Source organism: Gossypium raimondii, chromosome 4 (assembly GCF_025698545.1).
Source record: "Gossypium raimondii isolate GPD5lz chromosome 4, ASM2569854v1, whole genome shotgun sequence".
Lineage (NCBI taxonomy): Eukaryota > Viridiplantae > Streptophyta > Magnoliopsida > Malvales > Malvaceae > Gossypium > Gossypium raimondii.
The window spans coordinates 28,514,153-28,529,165 of NC_068568.1; the positions used below are offsets into that span (position 1 = coordinate 28,514,153).

The window sequence follows — 15,013 nt, forward strand, 5'->3', positions numbered from 1 at the left end:
TCATTTCAAACACTTCCTGCATTTGAACTTTGAATTCATCAATGAGCTCACTCTTGCTTCTAGTCACAAGCAAATCATCCACATAAAGAGAAACAATTAATAATGTCTCACATTCTGACCTCTTCACATAAAATGTAGCTTCACTAACACTTTTCTCAAACCCAATCCTTGACAGGTATGTGTCAACCTTGTCATACCAGGCCCTTGGTGCCTGCTTCAGGCCATAAAGTGCCTTTCTCAATCTGTACACTTTGTCTTCCTCTCCTACAGCTTTGAATCCTTCAGGTTGCTCGATGAAAATCTCTTCCTTGAGGAAACCATTTAGAAATGCTGACTTGACATCTAACTGGTGAATTTTCCATTGCTTTGAGTAGCTAAAGCAAACAGAAGTTTGATTGTGTCCAGCCTTGCCACTGGAGCAAATGTCTCCATGAAATCGATCCCATACTACTGACTATAGCCTTTCACCACAAGCCTTGCCTTGTGCTTGTTCAATGAGCCATCAACATTGTATTTGGCCCTAAACACCCATTTAACACCAATGATCTTCTTGTGATTAGGCCTGTTCACCAATTCCCAAGTCTGATTTTTATTAATCATCTCCAATTCTGCTTCCATTGCCTTCTTCCAGTATTTACCTTTGGTAGCTTCTTCATAGTCAGTGGGCTCAACTGCTGCAATATTGCACCTTTGGTAAATGTCAGCAATGGTTATGGTACCTTTTACAGGAGCATCATCAACAGCTTCATTATTTGGTCCCTCTTCTGTAGATTCAATAACAAAGTCCAACTGATCCTCTTCAATTAAGCTTGCTTCAGCACCATTCTAGCTCCAAACCTTCTCTTCATCAAATCTCACATCCCTGCTCACCAAAATTTTCTTTGTTGAAGGATCAAACACCCTATAGCCTTTCTTAGTACTACTATAGCCAACAAAGATCCCTGGAACAACCCTGTTTTCAAGCTTGGTTCTCTTTTCAACTGGAATGTGAGCATAACAGACACAACCAAACACTTTTAAGTGTGATACCACTGGCTTGAGTCCATGCCATGCTTCAAAAGGAGTCTTATCCTTGACAGCTCGAGTTGGCAATTTATTGAGCAAATACACTGAGGTATTGGCACCCTCAACCCAAAATATACTTGGAAGTTTGCTTTGAAATAACAGACACCTAGTCACATTCATCACTGTCCTGTTCTTCCTCTCACATACCCCATTTTGTTGAGGAGTATACACTGTAGTTCACTGATGATGGATCCCAGCCTGCTCACATAGCTTCTGAAATCTTTCAGACAAGTATTCAGTGCCATTATCTGTCCTCAAAGTTTTAATCTTGCAGCCTGCTTGATTCTCAACTAAGGCTTTGAATTTTCCAAAAGCCTCAAACACTTCTGACTTCTGTTTCAAAAAGTAAACCCAACAAAATATGGTTAAATCATCTATAAATAGCACAAAGTACTTACTGCCATTTAGTGAAGGGGTCTTCATTAGTCCATAGACATCAGAATGTACCAATTCGAGCTTCTCTCGAGCTTTTCATGCATTGTTTGCTGGAAAAGGCAATCTAGCTTGCTTACCAAGCTGACAAACTTCACAAACAGTATTATTGACTTCAACCTTGGACATGTTATCAACCAAGTTTAGCCTGTGTAATAGATCAAGTGATTTGAAGTTGGCATGTCCTAGTCTCTTATGCCAAAGACCAGTGCTATCAGCAAGACTAGTGTAAGCCTTTCTCTCAATTTGACTCACATCCAGCATGAAACACCTATCAGTTAGGGCTACTGTGACTAACTCATGACCAAGTGAGTCTTCGACAATGCAAGAACCATTTCTAAAGACCAAAGTGTATGCTTTTTCCACTAATTGACCAACACTAAGTAGGTTCTGGTCTATGTCAGGCACAAAAAGCACATTAGAAATTATTTTGTTACCCGAACAAGTGTTGATCATCACATTGCCTTTGCCTTTGGCTTCAATCAGGTTCCCATCTCCAATTCTGATTTTTTGAAGCAAAACTTTTGTCAAGATCTTTAAACAGCTTCTCATCAAATGCCATGTGGTGTGAGCAGCCACTGTCCACTAACCAGTCACTTCTGACTCTACTTGTGCTAGCAAAACAGGAGGCTGTAAAAACATGCTCCTCCTGAGCTCGAAGGTCCTCAGCAGCTTGAGCCTGTTGCTGAGTAGCTTCCTTTCCTTTGCCTTTGCACACTTTCTTAACATGACCAAACTGTTTACATCTTCTGCATTGAATGACTAGCCTATATCAACAATATCTTTCTGAATGTGTGGTCTTCTTGCAGTGAATGCATGGTGGAAATACTCTTTTGCCTTCTTTTTTCCTTGGTTTTTCCCTTCTGTTGTGCCAAGGCTTATTGCCTTTCTGATTTGAACTAGAGCCTTCATTGGCCCTTGCTTGGAAAGCACCTTCAGGATGATCTTCCTGCGTATTTCCTCTCCTTTGCTCAAGTGCATACAAAGAGTTGATCAATTCAGATAGTGAAATGGCTGACAAATCTCTCGAGTCCTCAAGTGATGAAATCTTTAACTCGAATTTCTCAGGGAGAGTAGTGATGACTTTTTCAACCACTCTACTCTCACTAAAGTTCTCTCTAAGGAGCCTTATGCTGTTAACAGTGGTCATGATTCTGTCAGAGTACTACTTAATGGTCTCAGACTCTTTCATCTTCAAATTCTCAAAGTCTGATACGAGTCACAAAGGCCCAATCCAAGTTTAAGAACGTGATGGGCTCAAATTACCACAAGGCCCAATAACGAGATCAAAGGCCCGACAAATGCGTTCCAAACTAAATGGGACCATTCAGGAGTTCGTTAGGAAGGCCTTAGATGCATACACGAAGGAACGAGAAAATCAAGATTCACTTTCTTGTTTTCAAGAAAATCAAGAAACCGAATCTTGGCCCAATTTTGCTGTTTGGAGCGATTTCAAGAATCAAGAAAATCAAGATTTCAAATCTTGGAAATCTTGGTCCAAGAAACTGAATCTTGCAGCTAAGATGCATTGGATCTCCGTTACGAGCATCAATGACACAATTTCGGTAGAAGATGGATCACAAGCCCAAATTCTTGAAGGCAAGACCCAATAAGAATATTCCAAGCCCAACCAAGAAATTCATACATACTTAGTTGAAAATCAGGCCAAAATGTCAAAGGGCCCAATTTGTAAACATTTTAATTGTTAATTTAATTTTTTAGGCTCTAGGAATATTACATGTTAAATTCGGATCAAAACAGTCCATTTAAGTGCCTGGTCGAAATTCCTTTATTATTTTATTAATTAGGGTTAATTTTTTAAGTTTCCTAATGAGATTAGGATTAGTATGAGGCCTATTTAAACGATGGCCGGCCACCCCTTGTATTCACTTCTCAATTAGATCAAAAATTTCAGATTTGTTTAAGTGCAGAATTCTCTTTGAGTTTTTCTCCAAGAATTGTCTCTTGAGTTTTATTTAGAAGTTGTTTTAACAGTCTTTTGATTGTGGGAGCCATCTTCAACCTTCTTCTTGCCATAGATATTCTTTGGAGGGGAGATTAGAGCCTTTTGAAGGGAGTTGTGAAATCTTTTGGGATTTCAAGGCTTCTTAGGACTTTTAATTTATTTTATTGCTGTTCAATTTGATCACGATGTTACACACCAAGGTAAACTTAATCGATACTCCCTTGTGTTTAAAGGTAGGAAATTCACTTTTGCTCCTTTAAATCCCACTGATGTATATAAAGATCAATTGAAGATGATGAAATTTTGTGAGGGGGTAAGGGAGAAAGGACAAGTACAAAAGACAGAGAGAAAAGAGGCTAGTAGTGGAAAAAGTCCAAATTTAAAAAGCCCAAAGGTGAGTGAATCCACAAGTGGTAAAATGAGCGGAAAAAATTTTTTGGCCACAAAAAAAGATGTGAGGAGATCCCTACTCAATAAACAGCCTTGTATCCTCGTGAGGTTTAGGCAAAATTATTTATCTTTATCTAACGTTAACGAAAATTTGCCTAGTATGTTTCAGTCTCTTTTGCAGGATTATGAGGATGTTTTTAGTGAGGCCCCTAAAGGTTTACCACCTTTACGAGGGATAGAACATCAAATTGACTTAGTACCCGGAGCATCAATCCCAAGTCGACCAGCCTATAGATGCAATCTCAAGGAGACAAAGGAATTGCAAAGGCAAGTTGAGGAGTTACTAGAAAAAGGGTACATTCGTGAGAGCCTAAGTCCTTGTGCCGTTCCTGTCTTATTGGTACCAAAGAAAGATGGTACGTATCGAATGTGTGTTGATTGCCATCCAATCAACAAAATAACGGTAAAGTATTGACACCCAATTCCTAGACTTGATGATATGCTTGATGAATTACATGGTTCAATCATAATTACTAAATTTGATTTAAAAAGCGGTTATCATCAAATTCGAATGAGGGAAGGGGATGAATGGAAAACAGCCTTTAAAACAAAATTTGGATTGTATGAATGGTTAGTTATGCCTTTCGGCCTTACTAATGCACCTAGTACATTTATGAGATTAATGAATCATGTTTTAAGGCTTCACTTGGGTAAATTTGTAGTAGTTTACTTGATGATATTTTAATTTACTCCAAGTCATTAGATGATCATGTTTTCCATGTTAGAACCGTTTTGGATATTCTACGAGCTGAAAAATTATTTGCCAACCTTGATAAATGCACATTCTGTTGTGATAAACTAATATTCTTAGGTTTCATAGTTAGTGCTCAAGGTATTCATGTCGATGAGGACAAAGTCAAGGCAATCAAGGAGTGGCTGACTCCTAAATCGGTAACTTAGGTGAGATCTTTCCATGGTTTAGCTAGTTTTTATAGACGATTTGTGAAAGATTTCTCTACTATTGCTGCCCCATTGACAGAAGTTATAAAGAAATCAGTGGGTTTCAAATGGGGTGAAACCCAAGAATTCAGACCTTAAAAAATAAGTTATGTTCTGCTCCTATTCTCAAATTACCTGATTTTTCTAATACTTTTGAGCTTGAATATGATGCTTCAGGAATTGGAATTGGCGCCATTTTAATGCAAGATAAGCAACCTATTGCTTATTTTAGTAAGAAATTGAATGGTGCACAGTTAAACTACTCGACTTATGACAAAGAATTATTGGCATTGGTTCGTGCACTTCAAGTATGGCAACATTATTTGCTGCCTAATGAGTTTGTCATACATACAGATCATGAATCCCTTAAATGGTTAAAGGGACAAGGTAAGTTGAGTAAACGACATGCCCGATGGGTAGAATTCATTGAAACATTCCCTTATGTGATTAAATATAAAACAGGTAAAGATAATGTAGTTGCAGATGCTTTGTCTAGACGATATACTTTAATAATTACATTGAATGCTAAAGTCTTAGGGTTTGAACATATTAAAGAATTATATGATGATGATACTGATTTCGGCCATATCTATAAGAATTGTGGACATACTACTTTTGAAAATTTTTATATTGTAGATGGTTTTCTTTTTCGTATGACTAGGTTATGCATACCAAAGTGTTCCATGAGAGACTTATTGATTCATAAGGCCCATAGTGGGGGTTTAATGGGACATTTTGGAGTCGCCAAAACACTAGATATCTTGCAAGAACACTTTCATTGGCCACATATAAAGAAGGATGTGGAAAAGGTATGTTCCAAGTGCATTACATGTAAACAAGCAAAATCTAAGGTAATGCCTCATGGCCTTTACACTCCTTTACCGATTCCTACTTCACCTTGGGTAGATTTATCCATGGATTTTATTCTAGGTTTGCCTCGAACTAAGAAAGGAAGAGATAGTATATTTGTTGTTGTTGACAGGTTTTCAAAGATGACACATTTTATTTCTTGTCACAAAACAGATGATGCTACACATGTGGCAAACTTATTCTTTAAAGAGGTGGTAAGACTTCATGGCATCCCTAAAACAATTGTTTCTGATAGAGATGTCAAATTCCTTAGCCACTTTTGGAAGGTATTGTGGGGTAAGCTTGGTACTAAATTACTTTATTCTACTACATGTCACCCCCAAACTGATGGCCAAACTGAAGTAGTTAATCGGATCTTAGGGACTTTATTACGATCTGTTGTGGGAAAGAACATTAGAAATTGGAAAGAATGCCTACCATTTGTTGAATTTGCATATAATAGATCTATTCATTCTACAACTGGTTATTCTCCATTTGAACTTGTTTATGGTTTTAACCCACTAACAGTACTTGATCTTGCGCCACTACCTCTTGAACATATTATTAATTTAGATGGCTAACAGAAAACTGAGTTGGTGAAATCCTTACATGAGAAGGCTAGGCAACGAATAGCCAAAACAAATGATGCCAACACCAACAAAGCAAACAAGGGGCGCAAACGGGTTGTACTAGAACCTGGAGATTGGGTTTGGGTCCATTTAAGGAAAGAACGATTTCTTACAAAAAGAAAGACCAAGTTGGACCCAAGGGGCGATGGGCCTTTCCAAGTACTCGAGTGGATCAACGACAATGCCTATAAAATTGATCTACCTGGTGAGTACAATGTAAGTTCTACTTTTAATGTGGCTGACTTGTCCCCATTTGATTTTTCAGATTCGAGGACGAAACTTTTTGAGGAAGGGGGAATGATACGAGTCACAAAGGCCCAATCAAAGTTCAAGAACGTGATGGGCTCAAATTACCACAAGGCCCAATAACGAGATCAAAGGCCCGACAAATGCGTTCCAAACTAAATTGGACCATTCAGGAGTTTGTTATCAAGGCCTTAGATGCGTACACGAAGGAACGAGAAAATCAAGATTCACTTTCTTGTTTTCAAGAAAATCAAGAAACCGAATCTTGGCCCAATTTTGCTGTTTGGAGCGATTTCAAGAATCAAGAAAATCAAGATTTCAAATCTTGGAAATCTTGGTCCAAGAAACCGAATCTTGTAGCTAAAACGCATTGGATCTCTGTTACGAGCATCAACGACCCAATTTCGGTAGGAGATGGATCACAAGCCCAAATTCTTGAAGGCAAGGCCCAATAAGAAGATTCCAAGCCAAATCAAGAAATCCATACATACTTAGTTGAAAATCAGGCCAAAATGTCAAAGGGCGCAATTTGTAAACATTTTAATTCTTAATTTAATTTTTTAGGCTCTAGGAATATTACATGTTAAATTCGGCCCAAAATAGTCCATTTAAGTGCCTGGCCGAAATTCCTTTATTATTTTATTAATTAGGGTTAATTTTTTAAGTTTCCTAATGAGATTAGGATTAGTATGAGGCCTATTTAAATGATGGCCAGCCACCCCTTGTATTCACTTCTCAATTAGATCAAAAATTTCAGATTTGTTTAAGTGCAGAATTCTCTTTGAGTTTTTCTCCAAGAATTGTCTCTTGAGTTTTCTTTAGAAGTTGTTTTAACAATCTTTTGATTGTGGGAGCCATCTTCAACCTTCGTCTTGCCATAGATATTCTTTGGATGGGAGATTAGAGTCGTTTGAAGGGAGTTGTGAAATCTTTTGGGATTTCAAGGCTTCTTAGGACTTTTAATTTAATTTCTTGCTGTTCAATTTCTCTTCTTTATATCTACTTGTGCCGAATCTTTATCTAATTTATTTGCTGTTCTTTTTGTGTTTCCAGCCCTCTTCCATCTTAAAGAATTGAATAATACTCCTCTTGTGGCAGCAAAGAATCGGTCAAAATCCTCAATTTCTAGGGTTCTTGCCTATTCATCTTTAATCTTCTTGGGTGCATTCGATTGCTGTAATTTGGGGAAAACTTTCTTGTTGTTCAATTGGGCAGATCGCAATCTTCTTTGGGGTTTCAAAGAGCCGTCTTATTCCATCAAGTTCTCTCTTTTCTTCTTATCGCAATAGCCCTTAGAATTCTATTAAAATCTGATCGTTTAATTTGCTTGCTGTTTTGGTTGTTTCTTGACAGATTCGGCTTGCTGAGAAGCAATATTGGAGATTGTTTTCGTGTTCTTGGTTTCAAGAAACCCCTTTAATAAGTGTTTCAATTCTTGATTATCTCTTGCTGTTCTAGGGTTCTTATTTCAGATCTGGAAATTTTTAAGTTTTAATTTTCTGCCTCTTTTCAGATCTGATTGTTTAAAGCTTTTCATAGGAGTTCCTCGTGACTTGGCAACTCGATCTTGGTCCGCGCACATCCCATATCAAAGTCTCTCCTGAGATTGATTACTTGCTACTGCCTTGTTTTGTCTGACCCCATGAACTTCTCCTTCAACTTCTCCCATGTCTGTTTAGGTGAATCACAGGCCATTATCCTAGTGAAGATTACATCTGATACTCCATTCTGCAAGCAGGACATTGCCTTATGCTTCTTGGAGCATTCTTCACTATGTTGCCTCATCTGAGCAACAGTGGGATTGGCCCTCAATGGAGGTGGTTCTATGTCATTTTCAATCACATTCCACAGATCGTGCGCCTGAAGGTAAGTTTTCATCTTGACTACCCAAATGTAGCAGTTCTCTCCAGTAAACACAGGTGGTCGAGGTGGTGTGAAACTCATCTTGTTGAACCAAGTTAAAAGGCTTCGATTTCTCTTTTTTAAGCTTTGTTTTGACTGAAAAACATGACCAACAACAGAGGCCCTCAAAGATGACAGGCTCTGATTACCATTTGTTGGAACATTGGCATTAAAACAAAAGCAAAAACAAAAAAACAAAAGCAATGAAATCGAAGCAAAAAGGAAATAAAAATAGCAGCCAAAAATTGTAACTGAAGAACTACTATTTTTCATTCAAAAATTGAAAATATACATAAGTTACAAGCTTAACTGCTCCCAGCCAACTGCTCCCACTAATATATGACTAATTAATAACTTGAATTACACACAAAAGGAGCTGACATAACAGCCATTACATCAAAGATCAAGCCTACCAACTTACTTGCATAAGTCACAAGTAAACTAAGCAAAATTACATTGAAACAAAATGGACCAAGCTATTGTTGCATTCGGTTCAGCTTCAATGCTGCACTTCAAGCTGCTTTGTTGTTGCTGATCTTGTTGTGAGCTAGCTGCTGGTTCCATGTTGCATTGCAGGCCAAAGTTTAACATTAATTTTTTATAAACTATAAAGATATATACTATTAAAAATAAAAATTACAATTTTACTATTATAAAAACATATAACTTAATTTCAATCCAAAATTCTTTTTCTTTTTAACTTTTTTGTGGCTCTAAGTTTTATGTTCCTTGGATTTAGATACAAACATCAGCATTTACAAGAGAACTTGGAATATTCCAGTGTCAATACATTATCTATATATACAAAATATTGGATAGCACGTGTTAATGGGTATGATTTTCTTTTTATGTATTTAAAAGATTTTTGGAGGTGACATCTTATATGACATGAATATCGGACATAAATATTTCAAACAAAAACACAGTGGATATATACAGGCCGGCTTGTGACATTGCCAGATAGTAAGTTCTGAATCCAGACAAGACATAATAGATGAAAACTAAAAATCTTGTAATCAATAACCTGTTGTTTGTGGCCATGGCCGGCACAAGTTCCATTAATAAACAAATTGAGAAAACACATTAAGGAAGAGAGGAACTTTTCCAATCCATTTAGAAACAATTTCTTCAGTTTTTCCCTCAATCTTGATCAATCTGACAGCTCCCCTTAATGCGCACTCTTAGACAAGTTATAGATAGAATTAGAAAGCAAAAATTTGTTTAATTAACAAGTACTAGAGATGGAAGCTCTTCAGGAGGAGCCTCTGTATCACCATTTCAGCCATCACCATCCAATGGTACGCACTACCAGTTCGATTTCGTCCAGGAATATTTTCTGTTCCGGTTGCAAGCTGAGTATATTGCCAGCTAAAGGCTATTACACCTGCAAAACCTGCCCTTCCTACCTTCACCAAGTGTGCTACAATATGCCAAGGAAAACTCGACATCCGAGCCACCCCGATCACCTTTTAACCCTCAATGTTGTGCCTTTGTCGAGCAACAGAACATTCGAGTGCAACGCTTGCGGACATGGTGTCAATGGGTTCTACTACAACTGTGCAGATTGTTGCATTTGCTACCATATCTTATGCTCAGCATTGCCACTTTCAGTATCCATCACTTCCCACCTTCATACATTGAAACTAGAATTTTCATCTCCTAGTGATTTGCAATGTGACATATGCAAAAAATTGGCTTGCTATAATGGGTGGCTTTATAGATGTCAAATTTGTGAGTTTGATGCACATCTAGCTTGTGCCATTTCCAATCACATAACACAATCTTTTCGGCATCCAACCCCACCATTACCGAACTCTTCGATGAGAAAGACAAAGCATTCTTCGGCATTGCTAATGGAAACGAAACAAAGAGAAGATTATGTCAACGAGGGCACTGAACTGATGCAATTGGTATCTCTGGGTGTCACTAGGAACATGAGTGACAACACAGTACAAGAAAATGGTATTAAAACAGTAGTTGGATGGGATGAGAGATTGCATAGTCCTAAAAGAAAACTTACAACAGGAAATGGGCAGGATGAACACTTTGGATCATCAAGTTCCAAACCAGATATGGCTAGCATTTCTCCGAGTCTGCTTTCGTCGGACTTGAGCACCGCGCAGAGTTACCAGTTCAGCGACGGATGTTTTTCGATTGACTTGGCAGGATCTTATTCAGGTTTAGATCATACAAATCAGGGAAGAAGCGAGTCTAAACATTCCGATGCTACAGCTCTCCAAAAAGTTAAAGAAACAAGAGATGAGAGGAATAACATTATGCTTCATAGAATTACAAGCAACTTAGAACCAACAAAACAAGGAACTATTTATGTTAAGAAGGAAAGTTTTGATAGCAGGATGAGTGAGGCTTTCTTAAACCGAAACTCCACTCATTCGGAGGAGCAAAGGAATCGAAAGAATATGTCAAATGAATCAAGGAACGTGTCTGAAAATGTAAGTTCAAGTAGTTGCTTTTTGTTTTTTTTAAAAGGGTGAAGTGAAGATTAATGCATGATATGATGATGTTAATTTGCAGGGAAGATCAGAGTTTTCATCCTGGTGGAACCCCTTCCAATGTTGCTTACCTCAAAAATATGAGAGAAGTACTATAGCTTTCAGTGGTGGAAGAAGTTGAAAGGAAGAAATGGCAAAATTGATTCAAAGTTTTTGGCTTTCATAATAATATCATTTCCCTTCAATTTGATTCAGAGTTCCATTATGGTTTGTTTTATACTTGGCAAGCATAATAATGATGAACAAATGTAAGATTTACCTAACTTAGATCTTATACTTTTAAGACCTTTCTATTGCTAGGTTCAATAGACTTTGCAATGTTAAAAGATGTTAATTAACTGTAAACAAAAACTTAATCCATTTTCTAAAATCTATATATAATATAAATTATTTTTTAACATTAATCTTTATTATCATATTTGCTTTTTCTACAGAATAATTAGAACTATCTATAGTCCATCCCAACTCTTAAATAGGAGGATAATACGTTTCAATGTACTCGAACTCACGTCCTCTTACCAATCGAGTTATATAATATAATTATTAACTATAAAATATTTTAAATATGGTTATGAGATAATAAAATATAAATATAAATCTAAACTAAAGTATAAGATAAAGTGAAACTCAAAACTCAAGCATTTAATCATCAAAGTGGCTAATTTAATGGAACAAGTGGTTAAAAGTCTATATCTCAACCTTAAAATTACCTTCCAACAATAATAGCAATAGTACCTCTCAATTTATAATGTAGCTAAAATAAACTAAACCACCGGTCATTCTTTGATATTCAATTTAATAATTGTAAAAATGAAATGTCGGTAGTGACAATATATCACAAAAAAAAAAGAGAAATAAAAATAAAGAATACACAGATTTTACGTGGAAACCTTTTCGGGAAAAAAATTATGGGCAGAGGAGAAGAAACGAATTCGAATAATTACAAGAGGAGTAGACTATGTCTATTTATAGGCTTCTAAAACTATATTCTAATAGGAGTGTAGTAAAATTGAAACATCTTATTCTAATCAATATCAAATAGATGGAGTTTAATAAGGTTTTTCTAAAATAAAATAAAAGAAGTATAATTTTATAGGAATTTTACTTTTATTTTATTTTACCACTATATTTAATTTAAATAAGGATTCGGTCACTTAATTCTAACAATGATAAATTTTATGTTATACAATTATGAAATCTTAACAAGCATTTATATAATATATTAGTTTGATCACAGGATACTAAATTAATTTAATAATTTGTATAAAAACAGTCTTGAACGTTACTATGAAAATTTAAATTTAAATTTAAATTCAAATAGCAAAAAAATTAAAATATAGCAGAAAATAAATATATAATTTTATTCTATTTGTATTTTGTATTTAGACATATCAATATTGCAATATTGTATAATCATATTTTATTAATTAATCTGATATAATATTTTGGAAATATATAATTGATAACTTAAATGAAAGTTATTATAAATATTTTTACTTAATAATTTTATTTAACAAAAGTTTCAGTTAAAATTTAAATATGAATTAATATAGTAATAAACAATTCAATTTAAAAGCATTTACTTGATAAATTTACGAGTTAAATAAGAAAAATTTATATTAAGATGTTTCTAAAATTTATAGTTTTATATACTAATAAAATAATGTCACATCTTCACTTTTAAATAAATACTTCTTAAATAAATATAAATTTTATATACACCCATACATATCTAATAACTTCTCTAATTTACTTTAATTTTAATTAAATAATTTAAAGGAATTAAAATTTTGAAAAACCATGAAATGCAAAAAAAAAAAAAAAAAGAAAAAGAAAGCAAATTGAGATTTGAAAAAGCTAAAATCAATAATTAAAAATTGAAAAAGAAACTGATAAAAAGCATAAGAAAAAATTAAAATGGAAAAAACTAAAATAAAAGATTATAAGCAGAAAATTGAAAAACCGGAATTATAATTGACGTGTTACCAAACTTTTGTATTCGATTAAAAATTCACTTAAAATACAATTAAAAATTAATAAACAAAAATTATTTGCCTTACAAAAGAAATTACTATTAGAATTTCGAAAGAAAAACTATAATGATTTATATTATATAAAAAACATGTTTGTTTATGTTTTTCCTCAAAAATTTAATTATATTTAAATAATTTAATTTAATTAAAAATATATAAAATATGGACAAACGTATAATAGTATATTAGTGTTTTTAAAATCGATGATCGGTACTATTTTATTTGCCTAAAACTAATGTTTTAGAACCATTTTAATATAAATTAAATATTATTTTTAAATGAAATATTATATTATAATACTTAAAAGAATAATTACACTTTCGTATTATAAAAATTATGGCATGTAATCAATAATTTATTCTTATGCCGTGAATCATGTACTATAATATCATCTTTACAATGATTTATCACTATCTATTAATAATTCCTTATTATGTTGCTCATTAAATACTATTATTTTAAAAGCATGAATTTTAGAATAAATTATCTAAATTATCATTCAATTGTTTAAGATATTTAAATTCGACTATTAGAAATATTAGTTTTGGCATTAACATCAAGAATATAAAATTTTGTTACCTAATCCTCAAAGATTAATGACATTAAATGGTACGTGGTATTACATCTTCTAGCATATATCATTGCTCACATGCTACTATAAGTTCATTTTATGTTTCTCAAAAATTATTGTATTAATATTTGATCTCCATTATCAATATGACTTTTACAATAATTTAATTATCAATAATTGTCGATTGAATTTTAGTTCAATTGACATTGTCACTATTAACTAGTATACGAGGACATGAGTTTGAGTGCACTCTATCAAAAAGTGAAGATTATTATTAAAAAGAAAAAAAACTATCAACAAAATTTATATTCACTATAATAAATTAATTCTTTACTTTTTATTATTTATATTAAAATATGTTAAGATAACACTTAAATAAGTATTTCAAATTTTATATAATTAACGTTAGCATTATTATTTTTACAAAATTAAGATTATATGTTAACTTTTTTGTATATTGTAATTATTTTCTTTAAATTTAAAGTTGGGATAAATAATTTTAGTTATCAAAACTATTAAAATTACTTAAATTATTTGATACTATTTCATCTAAATAAATTTAACTACTTATCAATTATTTTAAACTACATGAGTAACCGACAAATTCTAATTGAAATATGAAAAATCAATTATGTTAAATTAAAATATTAATATTTTGCAAATTTTGGTGATCAAATTGTAAATATTCTCAAGTTAGGTAACTAGACTACAAATTTTCAAAAAATTAAATGACTAAAATGTAATTTATTTTAAAACCATTTAAAAAATTCTTAATGATAATTGAAATTGCCACGCTGCATGTTAAATATTATAGCAATGACATGTAACATCCGATAAATATTGTTATATATTCATATCATCCATGCAAATTAGATATTTTAGATACTTTTTCAAACTTATTATTGATATTCAGTGGCAGTAAGAAATTTGTATCCATTTTTATAATATTATGCATGGATGAGATATATCATGGCTAATTCTTTAAAAGAATTGTGTCTTCCTCAATGGAATCAGTGAAATTTTTAGTAAGTATTTACGATCATATGTATAATTTAAAGCATAATATCTATAAAAAAATAAACATATAATTTTTAATTTTTTTCTATCTACATCTACACGTGAATGATTTAATATATAAGCATTATGATATTTTACAATAAAATTTATTAAATAATTTGATTTAATAATTTATAAACATATAATTGATAATGTAATTTTAAGTTAATTTTTTAAAATTACAATATTTAATATAAATATATTTTCAATCGGATATCATATATATATAATATAACAAGATATATACATTATATTTGTGTCAAGTGCAGAGGAGTAAGTAGGAAATTTTTAGGACAGATAAAATTAAATTGTATATTTTTACGATAATAAAAATATAAATTTACTATTTCAATAGCCTATAA

General features: G+C 33.1%; 2 protein-coding genes across 2 annotated transcripts; one reads left to right on the forward strand and one right to left on the reverse strand.

Annotated features, from left to right (window-relative positions):
* Positions 1-1,242: 1,242 nt before the first annotated feature.
* On the reverse strand, positions 1,243-2,647 carry LOC105779023 (uncharacterized). The gene is made up of 4 exons (XM_012602775.1): positions 2,327-2,647; positions 2,088-2,233; positions 1,591-2,041; positions 1,243-1,398 (listed from the first exon to the last, which is right to left on the reverse strand). The coding sequence occupies exons 1-4, from the start codon at positions 2,645-2,647 to the stop codon at positions 1,243-1,245; spliced, it is 1,074 nt and encodes a 357-aa protein (XP_012458229.1).
* A 7,072-nt stretch (positions 2,648-9,719) lies between these two features.
* On the forward strand, positions 9,720-11,112 carry LOC105779310 (uncharacterized). Its single transcript, XM_052629222.1, has 2 exons — positions 9,720-10,931; positions 11,014-11,112. Exons 1-2 carry the CDS (start codon positions 9,720-9,722, stop codon positions 11,110-11,112), a joined length of 1,311 nt encoding a protein of 436 aa, XP_052485182.1.
* Positions 11,113-15,013: the final 3,901 nt, after the last annotated feature.